Source organism: Lithobates pipiens, unplaced genomic scaffold, assembly GCF_037356315.1.
Source record: "Lithobates pipiens isolate NorthernLeopardFrog02 unplaced genomic scaffold, aLitPip1_a1.2 Scaffold_28, whole genome shotgun sequence".
NCBI classification, from domain to species: domain Eukaryota; kingdom Metazoa; phylum Chordata; class Amphibia; order Anura; family Ranidae; genus Lithobates; species Lithobates pipiens.
This window is the reverse complement of record NW_027507789.1, coordinates 31,929,559-31,952,253: the sequence shown is the minus strand read 5'-3', so window position 1 is coordinate 31,952,253 and position 22,695 is coordinate 31,929,559. Positions and strand designations below refer to the sequence as shown.

The 22,695-nt window shown below is 42.5% G+C and overlaps 1 protein-coding gene across 1 annotated transcript in view; it reads right to left on the bottom strand.

Moving 5' to 3' along the window:
• Nucleotides 1-3,765: 3,765 nt before the first annotated feature.
• BPIFB6 (BPI fold containing family B member 6) overlaps nt 3,766-22,695 on the bottom strand; it is a 52,333-nt gene continuing 33,403 nt past the window's right edge. The window contains exons 11-16 of the mRNA XM_077459033.1: nt 13,936-14,097; nt 9,097-9,164; nt 7,867-7,909; nt 6,175-6,238; nt 5,711-5,796; nt 3,766-4,098 (exon numbers count right to left, since the gene is read on the bottom strand). Coding sequence (XP_077315159.1) covers nt 4,060-4,098; nt 5,711-5,796; nt 6,175-6,238; nt 7,867-7,909; nt 9,097-9,164; nt 13,936-14,097 — 462 coding nt within the window. The 3' untranslated portion in view covers nt 3,766-4,059. The remainder of the gene's footprint in view (nt 4,099-5,710; nt 5,797-6,174; nt 6,239-7,866; nt 7,910-9,096; nt 9,165-13,935; nt 14,098-22,695) is intronic.

The following is a 22,695-nucleotide window of genomic DNA, read 5'->3' as shown; positions in this document are numbered from 1 at the left end:
CCACATCCTTGCCGCTCTTACAGTAAAGAACCCTCTACGTAGTTTAAAGTTAAACATCTTTTCTTCTAATTTTAATGAGTCTTGTTAAAATCCCTTCTGCGAAAAAGTTTTATCCCTATTGTGGGGTCACCAGTATGAAATTTGTATATTGAAATCATATCCCCTCTCAAGCGTCTCTTCTCCAGAGAGAATAAGTTCAGTGCTCGCAACCTTTCATCATAACTAATATTCTCCAGACCCTTTATTAGCTTTGTTGCCCTTCTTTGTACTCGCTCCATTTCCAGTACATCCTTCCTGAGGACTGGTGCCCAGAACTAGACAGCATACTCTAGGTGCAGCCGGACCAGAGTCTTGAAGAGCGGGAGAATTATCATTTTATCTCTGGAGTTGATCCCCTTTTTAATGCATGCCAATATTCGGTTTGCTTTGTTGTCAGCCATCCTAGATTCCCCCAGAGGTTCTCCCCCCAGTGTATAGATTGCATTCTTATTTTTGCCACCCAAATGTGTTAGATTACATTTTTCTATTTATAAAATGAACATTAAAAACGAATTGGGTTGCACTCACAAGATAGGACAATATTAGGGCACATCATCAGGCCCAGTATGTACACCAATCCCAGAGGGCTAATATTTCAGAGGAGACCTGACAGTCATCTATTATCGCCTGCAGGTGGATAGAACCGTGGCTGCATGTTGTTTAAACTGATGAGCAGATATGGAATAAGCTAGATACCGCCGCTGTGTCTCCCGATGTGGGGGAGGCTGCGTGGCTGTGTGTGGATAGGAGAGGGTTCTGCTGAGCTGACAGGCAAGCAGAGGGGTCAGTGTAGGAGGACTGTAACCAGGCTGGAACGCAAGCCCATCGCTGGTATCGAAACGTGGTGGAAGTTGAGGCGTGATGACATCACTAAGAAGGCGATAACATGTTTTGAAGCGAATCAGCTCCTTTGTCGAACCAAGAAGGGCCAGGAAGGAGCGTCCTGCATTATTTATAGAAGGGAGACGGGGCAGAATTGTCCTCAGTACTGGAGGGGGCATGACGGGACTGTATTAGAATAAATTAAGGTGGGGGAAAAGGCAGGTTATGGTCAAAGCAGGCTCTTGCATGTTTATAGATCTAAATATATTTCTCCGAAACCTTACAGTTAAAAAGTTTTATGCCACTAAAACATACAATAGCCCTAACCATCCAAACCCAAATAATTCTACCCTTCCCATAGATATATCTCTTGACCCTGCTGACACTGAGATGTCAAAAATTCTAGAATTACTATAGGATATTGAGAGTATACATCCAGAAATATTTTTGGATCACACACTTCTAGTACAACATACTTACAATATTTTAAACCCAAATCAATATTCTGCCATATCAAGGGACCTTTTTTAGATAACTTCTACACCATGGTATATAAACATTTAACTAAAATGTGTTCCAGCAGATTAGTCAGCCATTCCAAATTATCCCCCTCTGAATCAAAGGGGGGGGGGGGGGGCAATGCACTGAGTTATTGATTTTGATTCCATATTGAAAGGTATGGAATAATCACTTGCATCTCCCTAACAACAAACAATTTCTGCACATTTGACCCCCTGCAAATGAATACTTTAGTCCTAAAGTGTTTCTAAACCCAAAAAGCAAACATTTATTATGTTGCAGCGAAACTTTAGATGTGGTGGCTGCATTTGTTTGCTTTTTTTCACCTACTGATCCTGTCAGTAGCACAGTTTCTGTCTTCGGGTGACAACACTTACTTACTGTACTAAATCCATGAAAAAAACAGCATTGTCACCCTCTTGATTTAACCGCTTTCTCTTGATTTAACCGCTTCCGGACTGCCTACCGTATATATACTGTGGCAGGGTGGCCTGGCTGTGTGAAATCACGTACCTGTACTTGATTTGGTGCACAAGGTCTGCGCTGCACGTGTGCACCGGTGGTGACCTGCTCCTGCTGTGATTGGCCACAGCAGGAGCCTATCAGCTGGTCCGGTGGACGCAAATGTTCGTAGAGAGACAAAGCGGCAATCTGCTTATGTAAGTAGGGCAGATCGCCGTTTTGTGATAGGGAAAGAAAGAGATCTTGTGTTTCTCTTTTTTCCCCAGTCAAAGCACCAACACCCCACAGTTAGAAAGCACTCCCTAAGGACACATTTAACCCTTTGATCGCCCCTGATGTTAACCCCTTCCCTGCCAGTATTATTAGTACAGTGACAATGTACATTTTTTTAGCACTGATCACTGTATTGGTGTCACTGGTCCCTAAAAGTGTCAAAAGTGTCAGTTAGGTGACTGATCTGTTTACCGCATTATCGATTAAGTGGTTTTAGTGTTGCGCAAATGGGGAAATACAGGAAAGGAGGGGAGGGGGGGGGGAAGGGGGGAGAAAGAGAGGGAAGGAGAAAAGAAAAAAGGGAAGGTAAAGGAAGGGCAGGGAGGGGGAAGGGGAACAGATGAGTATGCAGGTGAAGGATAAAAGGGTAAAGATCAAAAAGTGCTAATATAAAATTATATGTGTCTGGGTGTGCACAAATCCTTGTTCAGTACGTGCTAAACTAAAATAAATGTTAGAAAGTGGCAATCAAATCAAATTAGGTGAAGCTCCCTTCAGTGTTTGCAGCATCCCTCTATTCCCCTTGTCAAGGTGATTGGCGCAAAGGTACTTTATACATTAATTATTTACCGCATTGTCGCAGTCCTGCTAAAAATCACTGATCGCCACCATTACTTGTAAAAAAAATGAATTAAATAAAAATTACATAAAAATATCCCATAGTTTGTGCAAAATACTCTTATTGGGATTTTTATTTTTTTTACCAAAAACATGTAACATGTCGTAAAAAATAAAAACCGCAGAGGTGATCAAATATCACCAAAAGAAAGCTCTGTTTGTGGGAAAAAAGAACATCAATTTTATTCGAGTACAGCGTCGCACGACCGTGCAATTGTCAGTTAAAAAAACACAGTGCCGTATCACAAAAAATGGCCTAGTCAGTGGTTAAACTACAAGCACCACCTCCCAATTTCTATTACATAGGGATGTATTTTCTACATGATAGCTGAATAGGCTGATAGGATAAAGGTTGATAGGCTGATAACATTGTTTTATATTTCAGTTAATTTCCCTGGAAATTAAAAGGAAACTGAATTCCTAGAAGTATCCACAAGGATTTGCCTGTACTTCCAAAATATAAAAAGCCTGAAAAAAAAAAGAAAAACAATGCAGCCAGTACATCTAAAGACTTGTAAGTCGCAATATATACAGTTTTTGTTCTTGGGTTTAGACATATAGTACATGACGTCCTCATTTATATTTACCAAATTGCACCATCTGCCACCATTTTTGAGAACTTACATAGAAAATGAGGATAAATGAGATAGAATCTGGCCATGTGTGTTGATTCAGTCTTAGAGGTTGGTTTACTAAAGCCAAATAGACTGTGCACTTTTCAAAGTGCAGTTGCTCCAGAGCTTAATAAATGAGGTGAAGCTTCAATTTACAAAGAACAACCAATCACATGCAAGGAAAATGAAAAAAAAAACGCATTTATTGCTTGCACATGATTGGATGATGGAATTCAGCAGAGCTTCTGCTCATTTTTCTAAGTTCAAGAGCAAGGACTCTTGCAGAGTGCAATTGCACTTTGAAAAGTGCACAGTCTATTTGCCTTTAGTAAATCAGCCCCATAATGTCAGAAACATACCCCAAAAATTACAGCTGTTCACACACACACACACAGACACACAACCAAAAAAGAAAACATTGATTGATCATTTTTTATTGCATTTAGTAATTTACAAGGTTAATGGTAAACATACAATCAACCAACTGCTTTAGATATAAGACATTTGTGAACATTGCAGGAAAAAGGAAGCATAATAAAATGTGTAATGCTTTCTTATTCTATGGAAAATACTTTTTTATTGATAATTTAGAAAAAAAAAAAACACTTAGGATTTCATAGGCTTATATCCAATATAGAAGATTGGGATTATAAAAATGTTCTTCATTTCATGATTTCTGTTCGTTAAATGTTTGTTGGTCATATGTAGTAATTCATGCATTGCAGATATTGATAGATAGAAGAAGTAGGTCCTAGAAAAAGAAAGAAAAAGATTTTAAGTCTAAATATAGCATGGCTTACCTGTGAATAGTATGGACCTGCAGGTAAACTACAGGAGAGCAGAACTATAATGGCAGGTGCCAATTCTTCAAATGTATGAAAAATGAAATGTATTACAAATGTATTAATCATTTTGATGATAAATCGTTTGGACCACCAGCTAGGAATGTTCTGAACGTTATTTTCATTCTTAGCTGGTATCATTCATTTAAAGTGATATTCAGTGGTGGCTGCTGGGACTGTGACATCGTAAGGGGCGGGGTTCACCATGTGACATCACTCGGTGACTCTGCCCCTTGTCCCTATATAAGTCGCTGCACAAGTGTCCCTGCCATTGTGGCCAGAGAGAGAGTTTCAACATCAAAAGAAGGAAGAAGAAGAAGAGAAGAAGAAGAAGAAGCAGCAGAAGGTGGCGGCAGCGACAGAGACAGAAGACTGGACCAAAGCTAGTAAAAGAGCTGGAAGAAGAAAGTGGAGGCCTGGCAAGAAGAACCGAAGAGCTGGACAAGACCACCGAAGAGCTGGACAAGACCCCCAAAGTCGGAAGAAGAAGATGGCGGCGGTGACAAAGGAGAAAGCCGGGCTCCTCCACTAGTAAAAGAGCTAGCAGAAGATAGTGGAGGAGTCAAGCGAGAGGACCCCCAAAGACGGAAGAAGAGAAGACCCCCAGAGCTGTCTAATAAAGTAAATAAAGTATTTTAAAAACCTGTGTTTTTTTTTTAATGTACACTTTTTTTCACCAGATGAATGGGTAGGGGTACATTGTACCCCATACTCATTCACATAGGGTGGGGGGCCGGAATCTGGGGGTCCCCTTATTAAACGGATAAGCCCCTCGCCTGCAGACCCTGACAACCAATGGCCAGGGTTGTCGGGAAGAGGCCCTTGTCCTCATCAACATGGGGACAAGGTGCTTTGGGGTGGCTGAAGGGCCCTCCTTCCCCAAAGCACCCCCCATGTTGAGGGCACACAGCCTGGTACGGCTCAGGAGGGGGGGGCGCTCGTTCATCCCCACCCCCTTTCATGACAGGCCGGGCTGCGTGCTTGGATAAGGGTTTGCTATAGACTTTGGGGGAACCCCCATGCAGCTTTTTCGGCGTAGGGCTTCCCTTTTAAATCCATACCAGGTGACAGGGCTAGCGAGGTGTCAATCTCGCCGATGGAGGCGGCGACATTGACTTCCTTCGCTAGTTCCGTCTACCTGGAGCCACATTCAAAATGAACAGACTTTTCTCCGTGTGTGGGCAAGTCCGTTCATTTCCAAAGTCCGGCGGTCTGGGGGTGGGAATTTGTCACAGGGGCTCGAAGAAACCTCAGATCAGTGTGGGCATTATTTGCATCCACTGTTTATTGCAAATAGTCAATGATACTCACTTCATTATACATTCAGATGGCATGGTCAAGTCACCAACTCCTCACCTTATAGCCTTTATTCCACAGCCAAGAGTTCCATTGTTCTACAGTATCTTAACTTGCGTATTCTACTGTATAACTCTTGATTGTCAGACAAGGATCCTCAATAAACATTTCATTGGCTAAGAATTCCATTCCCCAGAGACCCATTCAGTATAAAATATACTTTACCTTATCAATTTCAATTTCTGCATTAGAAAAGTCCATATCTAGCATGTTTTTAATGTCGGGGAGAGGGATTGCTGTTTGCGTCAAACCTAAAAAAAAAAAAATACCAAACAATTTTTAACAAAAGCCATTTTTGCTGTTACTTGGAGTAAGAAAAAAAAGTAAAGTTTTTGCATAGGCAAATGTTTTTTTTTAATTATTTTTTGGATAGAGTAGTAGAGTATTTAAAACCCTTATCCCTTTTTTTTGTTGTCTGTGTCCATTAGAGAGATGTCCAACAGAAGACATCCCTTTACTTCTTGTTCTGATGACTGCACTAAACGTTTTTTGGGTTGCCCAAGCCTATCATAATGACATCAGGACAAAAAAAATAGGGGGGGGGGGGGACACAGACAGCAGTAAAAACAAAGGGAGCTCAAATGTGTTTTCCGTCTTTATCTAAAACTGACATTAAACAGACATCGTACCATTTATTACAGGACTGTAGGCTTCTTTAAGGAGAGAGTTGATAAAGTCATTCAGGTCCTGAACCTAAATTAAATATAAGATGTGCATTTATAGCAATGTAATGATTTCCATTCATTATAATTATGTACACTGAAAACATTTCAGTTGGGAAAAGCAACTATACACACTGAGATGTAATCTATTCATTCTATAGAAATTAGAGCCGATATATACTTATATAACTACAGCTAGAATGTATTTAAAAATTTGGATAGACTAGGGAAAGGTTAGAAGGATTCCCTCTCATTTTCTTTCTCAATGACTATGGGAACAAAAACAAAAATCAAAAGCTGGAATTTGTCAGGGATTCTTGATGGAATCTGCTGTGTTAAAAAAATAAAAATAATATTTTCGGTTGTCTCTGTGACTGTCAGAGAGTTCCCCTCACTTCCAGTGACTGTTCCCCTCACTAGCTGTGGCTGATAGAGAGTTCCCCTCACTAGTTGTGGCTGATAGGGTGTTCCCCTCACTAGCTGTGGCTGATAGAGAGTTCCCCTCACTTCCTGTTTGCTAAAACAATTGTCACCAGGATAGGAAGTAAAGGGAAATCTCTATTCAAGTCCATCATTTAAAAAATATCCAAAGCCAAAGCTTTGGTAAGAGTAGGAAGTGGTTAAATATGTTTTCCAGCTATATGTCTCACTGGGGAGATTGGAGATATCAATGCAGAAAGTGAGATGAAATCTCTATAAGATGAGCAAAATCTTCTTTGAGACAATTGTTCCCCTGAAAGAATTCTTTTCTTCTCTGCTTTTGGCGACAGCTTAAAATTTGCCCCACTTTCAGTTCCTTTGACAATGTCCACCAGGACAATTAGAAAGAATAAATCTCCCCAGCTGGCACAGAGACAGCAATGAAAACCCGACAATGGGACCCCACACCACCACCAAAACTGATAAAACATTTTGATTTCAATACACTTTAAGGCAAATTGAAGACACATTTACGTGGGAATTCACAAAGGATGTCGTAGACACCCTTTTGAATTCCATCAGGAAGCAGCAGCGGAAGTGTCAGTGCTTGCACCCAATTCATGTACCTTTCACAGAGTTTTATTCAGGGAAAATAGGCCTAACCAGTGTATGCCTAACTTTATCTTATCCATGGTGATATGGAGATGTGGTGAATATAAGTGATGTAATGTAAGGTGGTTTACATGCATACTTTTTTTGCAACTTTTTTTTTTTTCCATTCAAATGATGCAGTGGCATGCCTGGAACAAAAGGCAGTACCACGATGGTCACTTATAAATGAATATTACACTTTTGCGCAAACCAAATTTAAAAAGGGACCTATCATCATTAAAAAAAACCTTTAAAATAAGACCCCTGAAACAAAAGCCACTTTTTTTTAGGGAAGCATTATACCTGGCAAAAAAAAACATTTTACACTAAAATAAGGTCATATGGACACACAATAAATAAAAAACAATATATTACCCAAATACATGACAACTGTAAAATAGTACCAATGAGACAAAGGCCCACTTTTCAGAGAAAACCTTGGTACAAAAAAGCTGTATAAGCTAAAATAAAGCCCTTAGCAACATAAAATAATAAACAATTTACAATGTATGCCAAGTTTCCATTTAACACTCAGAGGCAAACCTTAATAAACATTGTGGCTGGTATTGCTCTTTTTAGCTAAATTACCTCAAAATCTCCAACAGATGAGTCAATCACAGACAGAAATGTCCTTAAAATATCAAAATAGCAGCATTACATTAAAAAAATGAAAACAAAACAAAACATGTACAGCTAAAAGTAAGCATAGTAAATAAACATACTGTGTTTTGTTTTTCGTTTTTTTTGGAGGGGGGGGGGGGGGGGATCAAACAAGCATTATATTTCTGTCATTCTGTTACAGATAGTTTATTTTCTATGCAGTCTATATACAAAAATACATAACAATAAACTAAAAATAAACTAAACAAATGTGTTTTTTCTACTTTGAGTAGTTTTAGTTTAAAAAAATCCAGTGTTACATTACATAAAAAAAGTATATGGTATATTATTTCTATAATTTGTGCCATTTAAAAATGACACTAACATTTCAGTTCTGATAAATTAAATATTTTTTTTTCAGTTGTGTACATTTTTTAAATTCAACTCTAAAAAAGTACATAAATAAAATAATTAAAATCTAAAAAGTTTCTAATATAAAAAAAAATAGAAATTATTTAAAAAACTGAAAGGGGAGAAACTAGTAAATTAAAGGTAACTAAAAGCTATTAAGAGATTTAATAAGGAGACAATTATAAAAAACATAACAAAGAAAAAACAGCTGATAGGATTTATTGTAACTGACATCATATGCAGATGAATTTTCACTCTGTTGACCTGCAGATGACTGAAACATTAACATTGGTTCAAAGTATTTATTAATGAAGCCACTGGACAGTATTCCAAGCACTATTCAGATATTCTGATTTACAAGTGAGAACGGATAACCAAGGTACACTGGCAAGAGCAGCAGGGGATAAGGGAGTTTCCCTTTATTCAGTTTATGAACACATAAGCCGAACATGCAAATGTTTCCAGTTGCACACCAAACAGTATACTATGCAGCTACCATATATGATGGTCAAATCCTTTGCATCTTTGGAAAATATAGCCTAATGCAGTGATGGCGAACCTTGGCACCCCAGATGTTTTGGAACTACATTTCCCATGATGCTCAACTACACTGCAGAGTGCATGAGCATCATGGGAAATGTAGTTCCAAAACATCTGGGGTGCCAAGGTTCGCCATCACTGCATTAGGCTATATTTTCGCCATCACTGGCCTAGTGTATGGCCAGCCCAATAGTATTGTATTAAAATCGATTTAATATATCAAACCACCTAGTCCTGTAAAATGTCAATAACCAGATTAGATCTTACTTGTCAAGCGAGAACATCGAATGTAAGCTGTTTTCCTTGACGGATGACTGGATTTTAAAATTCATATGCTGAAAAATAAAATCAAAATAAATTGGAAGACAATGTAATCACATTCGCAGACTATGGTGATGATGTCACAATAAGGCCTCATGCACACGAGACGCAGTTAAACGCGCGTTCAGATGCAGTTGGACAGTTTTTTCAACTGCACCTGAACTCATTCAATGTTATCCTATGTGTCCATGCACACAGTCTCGTTTTTTTCCGTTTATATGCAGTTGCGTTTAATCTCGTTTTTCCAGAAGCAAAAAAATGCGTTCAGAAACAAAAATTTCTGCGTTTCAGACGCAAAACGCGGCAAAACGCGGTAAAACGCGGCAAAACGCCGCTACCGCGTTTAGCCGCGTTTGCGTTTATATGCGTTTTTAAAGGTGACCTTTTTTTTTACATGAAAAATCTCAAAAATGATTGCAAATGATGAAAAACCATTAGAAAAATATTTTAAACAATTGCAATTGCAAGTGGACAATCCACAACTTGTGGCAAGTGACGTGGCAAGTGGACAATCCACAACTTGTGGCAAGTGACATGGCAGGTGGCAAGTGATGTGGCAAGTGGACAATCCACAACTTGTGGCAAGTGACGTGGCAGGTGAAGTGGCAAGTGACGTGGAAAGTGGACAATCCACAACTTGTGGCAGGTGACGTGGCAAGTGGAAAATCAACAACTTGTGGCAGGTGACTGGCATGTGACGTGGCAAGTGGACAATCCATAACTTGTGGCAGGTGACGTGGCAAGTGACGTGGCAAGTGGACAATCCACTTGTGGCAGGGGACGTGGCAAGTGACGTGGCAAGTGGACAATCCACTTGTGGCAGGTGATGTGGCAAGTGACGTGGCGAGTGGACAATCCACAACTTGTGTCAGGTGACGTGGCAAGTGGACAATCCACAACTTGTGGCAGGTGATGGGGCAAGTGATGTGGCAAGTGGACAATCCACTTGTGGCAGGGGATGTGGCAAGTGACGTGGCGAGTGGACAATCCACAACTTGTGTCAGGTGACGTGGCAAGTGGACAATCCACAACTTGTGGCAGGTGATGTGGCAAGTGATGTGGCAAGTGGACAATCCACTTGTGGCAGGTGACGTGGCAGGGGACGTGGCAAGGGACGTGGCAAGGGACGTGGCAAGTGGACAATCCACAACTTGTGGCAGGTGATGTGGCTGGTGACGTGGCAAGTGGACAATCCACATCTTGTGGCAGGTGACGTGGCAGGTGACGTGGAAAGTGGTGTGGCAAGTGGACAATCCACAACTTGTGGCAGGTGATGTGGCTGGTGACGTGGTAAGTGGACAATCCACAACTTGTGGCAGATGGCATGGCAGGTGACGTGGAAAGTGGACAATCCACATCTTGTGGCAAGTGACGTGGCAGGTGATGTGGCAAGTGACGTGGCAAGTGGACAATCCACAACTTGTGGCAGGTGACGTGGCAGGTGATGTGGCAAGTGATGTGGCAGGTGATGTGACAAGTGGACAATCCACATCTTGTGGCAAGTGACGTGGCAGCTGATGTGGCAAATGACGTGGCAGGTGACGTGGCAAGTGACATGGCAAGTGGACAATCCACATCTCGTGGCAAGTGACGTGGCAGGTGATGTGGCAAGTGACGTGGCAAGTGGACAATCCACAACTTGTGGCAGGTGATGTGGCAGGTGATGTGGCAAGTGACGTGGCAGCTGACGTGGCAAGTGGCGTGGCAAGTGGACAATCCAAAACTTGTGGCAGGTGACGTGGCAAGTGACGTGGCAGGTGACGTGGCAAGTGATGTGGCAAGTGGACAATCCACAGCTTGTGGCAAGTGACTTGGCAAGTGGACAATCCACAACTTGTGGCAGGTGACGTGGCAAGTGAACAATCCACAACTTGTGGCAGGTGACGTGGCAAGTGACGTGGCAGGTGATGTGGCAAGTGACGCGGCAAGTAGACAATCCACAACTTGTGGCAGGTGATGTGGCAAGTGACGTGGCAGGTGATGTGGCAAGTCACGTGGCAAGTGGACAATCCACAACTTGTGGCAGGTGATGTGGCTGGTGACGTGGCAAGTGGACAATCCACAGCTTGTGGCAGGTGGCATGGCAGATGACGTGGAAAGTGGACAATCCACATCTCGTGGCAAGTGACGTGGCAGCTGACGTGGAAAGTGACGTGGCAAGTGGACAATCCAAAACTTGTGGCAGGTGACGTGGCAAGTGACGTGGCAGGTGACGTGGCAAGTGATGTGGCAAGTGGACAATCCACAGCTTGTGGCAAGTGACGTGGCAAGTGGTCAATCCACAACTTGTGGCAGGTGACGTGGCAGGTGACGTGGCAAGTGAACAATCCACAACTTGTGGCAGGTGGCGTGGCAAGTGACGTGGCAGGTGATGTGGCAAGTGACGCGGCAAGTAGACAATCCACAACTTGTGGCAGGTGATGTGGCAAGTCACGTGGCAAGTGGACAATCCACAACTTGTGGCAGGTGATGTGGCTGGTGACGTGGCAAGTGGACAATCCACAGCTTGTGGCAGGTGGCATGGCAGATGACGTGGAAAGTGGACAATCCACATCTCGTGGCAAGTGACGTGGCAGGTGATGTGGCAAGTGACGTGGCAAGTGGGCAATCCACAATTTGTGGCAGGTGACGTGGCAGGTGATGTGGCAAGTGGACAATCCCCAACTTGTGGCAAGTGACGTGGCAAGTGGACAATCCACAACTTGTGGCAGGTGCCGTGGCAAGTGACACGGCAAATGCAAGTGTACAACTGCTCTCTATGCTGCTGCTGCTCACTCTGATCAAAATAGCAGAAATAGTTAAAAAAAATGCTTTGAGAGCTTGGGGAGGGTCTACATGATGTTATCTTTATAAACGCGTTTAAACGCAAACGCGTCTAAACGCTTCTAAACGCGTCTAAACGCGGCATGCAAACGCGGCAAAACGCGCGTTTCTAAACGCGCGTTTCAGCTTTTTTTTAACAGAGGATTCATCTGCGTCTCGTGTGCATGAGGCCTTAGGCATGAAGATTACATAATACCGTACCCAAAATGAATGCCAGTGTATTTATGTCCAAAACTTTGTTTTTAGCTTTGGACAAAGTAGAGAGAGAATTAAACTTTTTGATGTTTGTATACTATTGGAGAAATGTCCCTTTCTGTCCCAGGGACCCAACAGTGTCCACTCTTTGCCGCGTACACATGATCGGAATTTCGGCCAGCAAAAGACAGATGAGAGCTTTTCATCGGAAAATGTGACCGTGTATGCTCCATTGGAATTTAGCTGCCTGAATTCCTACTAGCAAAAATTTGATAGCATGTTCTCAATTTTCCCGGAGGAAGAACTTTCTATCGGAAATTCTGATCGTGTCTATGCAATTCTGACAAGCAAAAACTCACACATGCTCAGATTCAACTATGAGATGGAAGCTATTGGCTACTAGGTATTAAACTTCCTTTTAGACTTCTAGTCCCGTCAAAAGTGTTTTACGTCATGCGTTCTTGGCGGTCGGAATTTGGTGTGATCGTGTGTAGGCAAGACAGTTTGAGTGGAATTCCATCGGAATTTTGATGGGAAAACCATCAGAGCTTTTTCAGACAAGAATTCCGATCGTGTGTACGAGGGATTAGACAGTTGCCTCCGAACCAAATGTCCCTATCAGAGCTTTCCACTTTTTGTAGTTCCTCTTAATTTCTTTCTCTGTGTCAAGTCTATACAAAACTAAAAAGCAAGCTTGACTATTTCATCTTGCCCTCCCACATCCAAAAAAAACCATCTGGCTGGATTATATGTACCAGCCATTTAAAGGATTCCCAAGACATGAGCAGTGAATAGCAGTTATGTAATGATGTACAGTGTAAACACATTGTGTGACCAGTGCCCATGGGCCACACATGGCAGGGGAACCATGCAGGTTTCGGTAAAAACAGTAAAACGGTGCAAGGAGAAATGCTCTAAGTTCAAAGTGCAGTATTCATTCAGTATTGAAAAAACTGAATCCATCTGTACTGGTCTAATTTCCTCAATCATGTTTGAGGTCTCTACAAAGAATCATGCCCCATACACACGGTTGGACATTCCAACCACAAAATCCATCTGATTTTTTCTGACGGATTTTGGCCGAAACTTGTCTTGCATACACATGGTCGCACAAAGTTGTCAGAAAATCCGATCGTTCGGAACAAGGTGATGTACAAAACATATCACGGGACTACATAGAGGCCAGTAGACAATAGCTTTCGTCTCCAAAAATTTTCTGAGCATGCGTGGCACTGTGCTTCGGAATTCTCTACACACAATCGGAAAAAGTCCAATCGGATTTTGTTGTCGGAAAATTTTAGATCCAGCTCTCAAACATTTTCTGTCAGAAATTCCGACAGAAAAAGTCCTATAGAGCCCACACACAATTGGATTTTCGAACAACATGATCTGATCAGACTTTTTCCATAGGAATTTCCGAACGTGTGTATGGGGCATCACATTTCAACTACAGGATTTTGCAAGATCTTCTAGCTGAAGGTTGTACAAGCGGGCATTGCATGCGCATGTATTCTTTTGCTCTGGAGAGGTGAAGTGCTGTGGATGCCATCCCCTAGTGGTGAAAGACCTTAGCAGGAAGAAAATCTATCCCAGTCTACTTAGACCCAACAAATCTTGGGCAGAGGCATTTACACTATGCTTGGGTGCTGCTTACAGGAACATTAATATTCCCTAATCTATCTGCATTTAGTCGCATTGAGTATTCTAATGTCTTAAACACTCTTTAGAGATTTCATTTACAATTTTAAATCTAGACAGACTGCTTACTAGATCAATTACAAACAAGAGTGAAGGCTCAGAGTCTGGACTGGATGCCATTACTTCCATGGTGGAGTAAAGATGGAGCAGAGCTTTAGAAGTACTAATGGTAACTAAAGGTGTTTTTTTCACATAAATATTTATCTTGTAATCTTGAAGTCCTGGTGGAAGCTGTAAGAGATAAGAAGTATATAAATAAGCATTATATATATGTAAGTAATATTGAGGATACTACAAGTGTATTTATAAAGCAATAAATGTGATTTTCACTGTCATTTAACCACTTGCTTACTGGGCACTTAAACCACCCTCATGCCCAGACCAATTTTCAGCTTTCAGAGCTGATGCACTTTGAATGACAGTTGCGCGAGCATACAACAATGTACCCAAATGAAATTTTTATCATTTTTTCCCACAAATAGAGCTTTCTTTTGGTGGTATTTAATTACAGCTGGGAGTTTTATTTTTTGCTAAACAAACAAAAAAAGATGCAAAAAAAAAATCATGTTTAATAGTTTGTTATAAAATTTTACAAACAGGTAATTTTTCTCCTTCATTGAAGTGCGCTGATGAGGCGGCACTGATAGGCTGCACTGGTGGGCACTGATAGGCTGCACTGGTGGGCACTGATAGGCATAGTTAAGGCGGCACTAATAGACACAGATAAGGCGGCACCGATGGGCACAGATAAGGCGGCACTGATGGGCAAAGATGGGCACAGATAAGATGGCACGGATGGGTGGCACGGATGGGTGGCACTAAGGGGCACTGATAGGTACCACTGATAGATGGGACTGATGGGCACTGATAGGTGGTACTGATAGGTGGCTCTGATAGGTGGCACTGCTGGGCACTGATGGGCGGCATTGATGGGCACTGATGGGCACTGGTAGATGACACTGATGGGCACGGATATGTGGCACTGGGGTGCAGCACCTTTGTTGAGGCAGATTGTGGGCACTGCTGGGTGGCACTGTGGGCACTGCTGGGTGGCACTGCTGGGTGGCACTGTTGGCACTGCTGGGTGGCACTATGGGCACTGCTGGGTGGCACTGACGGGGGCACTTATTTTTTATTGAGATGGCACTGGCAGGGGGCAGGTGGGCAGTGGCAGGGCTGGCTGTGATCGTGACTGATGTCCCGATCACGGCCGCCGGTGATCGGCTCTTTTTTTTTCTCCTCGCGCTCTCAGCGCGAGGATGAGTAATAGCCGATTACCGGCTCCATTGTATCACATGATCAGCTGTCATTGGCTGACAGCTGATCACGTGATAAGGGGTCGGGATCGACCCCTTGCTCGGATCGGTGATCAGACGAGTCTCATAGACTCGCCGATCACAGAGCGCGCCGCACGGGTCGCTCGTGCACGGGACGACGTCAATAGACGTAGTCCCGGCAAAGGAGGTCCGCGCTGTAGCCGTCATTCGGCTATAGCGCGGGTCTCAAGTGGTTAAAAACCACTTACTTTGATGAGTAAATTTAATAATGCTTTGTTCTCATTATATATATGAAGCTTTATCCTACTCCCTACTATGAATAAAAATTGGGACAGTTTTCCTTCATTTCCTGTCCATAGATACAACAGGAAGTTAGAAGAAATCTCCCAAATGAGTAGACTTCCCTTTATAGACTCAACATTAGGGATGAGCCGAACACCCCCCGGTTCGGTTCGCACCAGAACTTGAGAACGACCCCCACGTTCGTTACGAACGTTAGAACCCCATTGAAGTCTATGGGACTCGAACGTTCGAAATGGAAAGTGCTAATTTTAACGGCTAATATGCAAGATATTGTCCTAAAAAGGGTTTGGGGACCTGCCTCCTGCCTCAGGGGACATGGGTCACTGCAAAAAAAAGTTTTAAAAACGGCCGTTTTGGGGGGAGCACTGATTTTAATGACGATTAAAGTGAAAAAAAAAAGGTGAAATATTCCTTTAAATATGGTGCCAGGGGGGTGTCTGTAGTATGCCTGTGAAGTGCCACGTGTTTCCCGTGTTTAGAACAGTCCCTGCACAAAATGACATTAAACGGAAATAACAACATTTAAAACTGCTTGCGGTTTTAATGATATCTCTGGTTCCTGCAATATGGTTGAAAATCATTGAGAAAAATGGCATGGGTAGCCCTCCCTGCCCATTACCAGCCTATTTGGGTCTTGTACGCATATTAAGGGGAACCCCGTACCCATATTAAAAAAAGGAAATGCGTGTGGCCCCCAGGCCCTATATACTCAGAACAGCAGTATACAGGCGGTGCAAACAAGACAGGGACTGTGTAGATTTGTTGTGTTAAGTTGAATCTGTTTGTAATTTTCAACCGGTACATTTTTAAAGTGTAGCTCCAGTCAAAAAAACTATTTTTAAGCTTTTTGGAAAACATAGGGAAGGGTTATCACCCCTGTATAATTTGTTTTGTCGTCCATCTTTTTTCATCTCACTTGCTGCTGTCTCCTTGCGTTTGCAAGTAGGAGATGTTTGTAAGTTGGATGTTTGAAAGTAGGGGCCTGCCCTATATTATAGCGGTATGTACTGGGTACAGAGCACGCAGACAGCACGCACTATCTCCTAACACTACTGACTGCAAGCTCTATTATTAACCACTTGACCACTGGGCACTTAAACACCCTTAATAACCAGACCAATTTTCAGCTTTCGGTGCCCTCACATTTTGAATGACAATTACTCAGTCATGCAACACTGGACCTATAGGAAATGTTTGTCCTTTTTTTCACACAAATAGAGCTTTCTTTTGGTGGTATTTAATCACCTCTCAGTTTTTTATTTTTTGTGCTATAAAAGAAAAAAGACCGAAAATTCTGCGAAAAAATGAATTTTTCTTCGTTTCTGTTATAAAATTTAGCAGATTAGTAATTTTTTCTTCATAAATTTTGGCCAAAATTCATACTACTACATATCTTTGGTAAAAATAAGTACAAATTGGTGGATATTATTTGGTCTTTGTGAAAGTTATAGAGTCCACAAGCTATGGTGCCAATATCTGAAAATTGATCACACCTGAAGTACTGACGGCCTATTTCCTTTTTTTTTTTTCACAAAATTGTCATATTATCAGGTTATTTCACACTCACAGCATATGCATACCACAAATTACACCCCAAAACACATTCTGCTATTACTCCCGAGTACGGCGATACCACATGTGTGAGACTTTTACACAGCGTGGCCACATACAGAGGCCCAACATGCAGGGAGCGCCATCAGGCGTTCTGGAGCACCCAGGCCAATTCTGACATTTCTCTCCTACATGTAAAAATCATCATTTATTTGCTAGAAAATTACAGAGAACCCCAAAACATTATATATTTTTTTTTTTTTAGCAAAGACCCTGGAGAATACAATGGTGGTCGTTGCAAATTTTTATCTCACACGGTATTTGCGCAGCAATTTTTCAAACGCGTTTTTTGGGGGGAAAAAAACAGTTTTGTGCTTAAAAAACAAACAAAAAAAACAGTAAAGTTAGCCCAATGTTTGCATAAAGTGAAAGATGAAGTTATGCTGAGTAAATAGATATCAAACATGTCACTCTTCAAAATTGCACATGCCCGTGGAATGGCGCCAAACGTCGCTACTTAAAAAATCCCCATAGGCGACGCTTTAAAAATTTTTTTACTGGTTACATGTTTTGAGTTGCAGAGGAGGTCTAGGACTAGAATTATTGCTCTCGCTCTAACGTTCTCGGCGATACCTCACATGTGTGGTTTGAACACCGTTTTCATATGTGGGCGGGGCTTACGCATGCGTTCGCTTCTGCATGCGAGCACATGGGGACATGGGCGCTTTAAAACATTTTTATTTTTTTTATTGTTCATTTTACTTTATTTATTTTAGTTTGACATTTTTTTCCCCAAAAATATATTTTTGATCACTTTTATTCCTATTACAAGGAATGTAAACATCCCTTGTACTAGGAATATGGGGTGACAGGTCCTCTTTACAGTGAAATCTGGGGGTCAATATGACCCCACATCTCACCTCTAGGCTGGGAAGCCTGAAATAAAAAATAAAAAAAAGATTCTGGCTTTGATCGTACTGGCGAGTTGGTAGAAGCACCGGAGGGCGGTGAGGGGTGGGGGGCGTCTATGGCTGGGTATTTCAGGGTATCACCGAGTATGGCTGGGTATCTCCGAGTATGGCTGGGTATGGCAATTTATGGCAGGGTATTGCAGAGTATTGGCGGGATATTGGCGGGGTACTACAGAGTAATAGCAGGGTACTGCAGAGTATTGGGGAGTACTACAGAGTAATGGCAGGGTACTGCAGAGTATTGGGGGGTACTCCAGAGTAATGGCAAGGTACTGCAGAGTAATGGCAGGGTACTGCACTGCAGAGTAATGGCGGGGTACTGCAGAGTAATGGCGGGTACTGCAGAGTATTGGGGGGTACTGCAGAGTAATGGCAGGGTACTGCAGAGTAATGGGGGTTACTGCAGAGTAATGGGGGGTACTGCAGAGTAAAGGCAGGGTACTGCAGAGTAATGGCAGGGTACTGCACTGCAGAGTAATGGCGGGGTACTGCAGAGTAATGGCAGGGTACTGCACTGCAGAGTAATGGCGGGGTACTGCAGAGTAATGGCAGGGTACTGCAGAGTATGCACTGGTATTGCAGAGTATTGGCAGGGAATTGAGGGGTTAAATTCGGTGAGCAGCGATGTGGGCACTGCAGATGCAGCCCACATCGCTGCTGACACCGATCTCTTTCCCCTCCGCTGTACCGATCGGTACAGAGAGGGGAGGGAGGAACCGGCGTCATAACATGACGCCGGTTTGTTTACAAGTGATCACTCCGTCATTTGACGGAGCGATCACGTGGTAAACGGCCGCGACGAGCGGCCGTTTACCGTAATCCGTGATGCAGGACCCGGCGGTCACGGATCCTCTCGAATGCGCGCCCCAGGGGGCGCGCGAGAGCAGAATTCTGGGAGGCCGTTAATTAACGGCCTCTCAGAGTTAAACAACCGCCCTGAAGCCGTTAATCGGCAATGGGCAGTTGTTAAGTGGTTAAAGCTAGATCACTAGCTATATAGGTGAGGTGAATATAGTGGTGTATACTCCGGTCAGGGCACAGACAACAACCACTACACAGCAGCAAGATAGGAAATCAGCCAAAAACGATCGGTGTGTAACTGTGTTGAAGGTACACAGAACACCCACTGCTTCAGATGCCAACACACTACACGAGGCCGCCTCAAAGGCGGCCTTATATAGTGTGGGGCGTGCACTACACAACCTGAGCTATGATTGGCCACAGGCAGGATGCCTGTGGCCAATCATGGCTCTCCTCGCTGCTGGCGCTGCGATTGGCCAAGCATGCGGGGTCACAGTGCATGCTTGGCCAATCATGAGCCAGCAATGCACTGCGCCATCGCAGTGCATTGTGGGCCACACGAATTTTGATGCGAACGGCCAAAACGTACGTTCGACTCGAACACGAAGCTCATCCCTACTCAACATACATGTTACAGTCTGACTGTACAATTAACTTGGAGAAGAGTCGCTTGAGAGGAGATATGGTACTGATATGCAAATACCTCAACGGTAATTCTATCATTGGGAGGAAACTATTCAATTTCAGGGAGCTTAAGAAATCACATGGTCACTCAATAAAATTGGAGAAGTGGTTTAAACGTAACCGCTTGCCGACCAGCTGCCGTCATTATACTGAAGCAGGTCGACTCCTTTAAGCGGGATAGCAGGCGCGCACGCCCCCGCACTGCAGGAGTGCCGTTGCTCAAGGCTGACAGTCGTGATGCCTGCTCGCCACGAGCGATCATAGGCACAAAAGGCAGAACAGGGACGTGTGTGTACACACACATCCCTGTTCTGTTCTGTGAGGAGAGACAGTTTGTGAGTTCCTAATAACTGGGAACCATGATCTGTCGTCTCCTATAATCAGTCCCCTCCACCTACAGTTAGAACACACAGTCAGGGAACCCCTTCCCTGCCAGTGACATTTATTCAATAATCAGTGCATTTTTTTTAGCACTGATCGCTGTATAATTGACAATTGTCCCAAAAATGTGTCAAAAGTGTCCGATGTGTCTACCATAATGTTGCCGTCATAAAAAAAATCGCAGATCGCCACCATTACTAGTAAAAAAAAAAAAAATAATAAAAATGCTATAAATCTATCCCCTATTTTGCTATAGCTTTTACGCAAACCAATCAATATATGCTTATTGTGATTTTTTTTACCAGAAGTATGTAGAAGAATACATATCGGCCTAAACTAAGAAAAAAAAATTAAATTTAAATTTAAAAAAAATTGGGGATATTCATTATAGCAAAAAGTACAAAATGTTGTGTTTTTTTCAAAATTGTCGCTCTTTTTTGTTTATAGTTCAAACAATAAAAAGATGATCAAATACCACCAAAAGAAAGCTCTATTTGTTAGAAAAAGAGGACATCAATTTTGTCTGGGTACAGCGTCAGACGACCACACATTTGTCAGTTAAAGCGACGCAGTGCCGCATTGCAAAAAATGCTCTGGTCATTGAGCAGCCAAATCTTCCCGGGGGCTGAAGTGGTTATTCCCGGAGCAGGTGTCTGCATTGAAAGAGTTTTCCTTACTTCCTGTTCTAGGAACAATTCAAACATTTCAGATTTCCCCTCACTTTCTTGCCTTGGTAGGATGAATCCTACCAAGGCAGACACAAACAGCAATATAAAACGGTCCAAACTTTCCCCTATCTATCCAATCTAAACAAAGTATAATGGCTTATACTGTAAATATATGGTAAGCATAAACAAGCATAACTTCATCAATATAGGCAGCCTCACAAACTCGGTGCCTGGTTAAAGTATATTTATACTATATTAGTCTCCTTTCCTTCTAGATGGCTCTGAGGGACTAATGAACCTGACCTAATCTGACTTCTGCCTTGCTGATTGCAGTCTGGGCTCTTTGCTGAGTATACTATTCATGTATATGTGGCTGGCTTTAAGCATATGTTTATACTATTAGGGCTGCTGGCTCTCATTGTCCAAGTCCATACCACCCCCCTCCCCATTATATTTTTGTCTCTTTAAATCTTTCCACCTGCCAATATTGTCAACATAGGTGCTACTTGGCACCCTGCACCAGTGAGTATCTCTTTATTTCATTACAGTATCTTCTGTTTGAATATTCAGGATGTTTTTGTTTTTTTAATGACTTATATGAATTGTTCTACCTGGCTCTTTGTTATGAACACCTAAGTACCTGAGATACTTTATATGATGATACTTGAGGCCTAAGGGGTGAGATTACCTTCCATGGACTCCCTTGCAAGGTAATTTTATGTGTGTGCCGTCAGGCATGTACTGGCCATCGGGACTACCGGGAGTTTCCCGGTGGGCCGATGGCTCAGTGGGATACTCTGATGTAAGGGGGCTGGTGATGGGACACTCTGATGTAAGGGGGCTGGTGATGGGACACTCTGATGTAAGTGGGTGCTGATGGGACACTCAAAATGTAAGTGGGCCGGTCTGGATGAAGTCCAGGGCCAAATTTCTGTCACAGTCCAGCCCTGTGTGCCGTACGTGTCACTCAGATATGATGATGATCCATTTTTAAAATATATTGCTATTATATGAAGTCTTATTCATGTGTTTTATTTTATTTTATGTTTCCTCCAACAACCCCTGATGTCCTGATGAAGCTAGACAGCGAAATGCATTGACGCCCAGGGGCTCACTACTACGTATACTATGCATGTTCCTTTTTGTAATGTATGGTGTATAGAGTGTATCATACACTTTTAACCCTTTATCTTTTTTGCTCTTTTGTACCATGTATTGTTATAAATAAAATATATTTTTTATACTTACTACTGTCCATTGTGCCTCTAAAGTCCAACTTTATGCCCATTTTTTTCTTTTGCCATATCAATACTTTAAAAAAACTAAAGTGTATGTAAAGCAATTTTTTTTTTTTTTATTTTGGATAGAGCGCTGAAGAGTAGACTACGTTTGTTCTGGGGAGGTGACCATTGTCACTGAGACAGACAATGATGGGAAATCCAAAATGTTAGCATTACCACAAGAATAACAGGGGAGGAGGAATCATCTAATTGTGACATATGTCCTAGTGACAACTGTCTAAACCCTTGTACACACGGTCAGACACTCCGACAACAAAATGCGTCAGTATTTTCCGACGGATTTTGTCTGAAACTGGTGTTGCATACACACGGTTGGACAAAGTTGTCGGAAAATCCGATCGTTCGTAAGGTGATGACGTTCGTTCGTTATGATGGGACTACGTTCAGGCTAGTAGCCAATAGCTTTGGTCTAGGAACTTGATCTGAGCATGCGTGGCACTTTGTCTAATCGGAATTCTCTACAAACTTTGTCCGATCGGATCATGTTGTCGGAAATTTTTTATATCCAGCTCTCAAACTTTGTTGTTCGGACATTCTGACGGAAAAAGTCAGATGAAGCCCACACACGGTTGGATTATTCGACAACACGGTCCGACCGGACATTTTCGGACGGAATGTCCGACTGTGTGTACAAGGGCTAAGACTGGAATTGCCCTAATTTCTAAGATACTTGTTTGTTTTGGGATCTCCAGGATACAAAGTGGAATGAAATCACGCCATTGGGACAAAGATAGCAAACCTAACCTTATAAGGGATTTATCCCCTCATTTTCTATACAAAAAAAAAGGAGGAGAAAAAATAGATATACCGGTAATCCCTCTTTGCTTCACTATGAGGTGTCGGATTAAACCATGCGGAGGCCTCTAAGCCATAGAAACCTTGGGACCCCCCC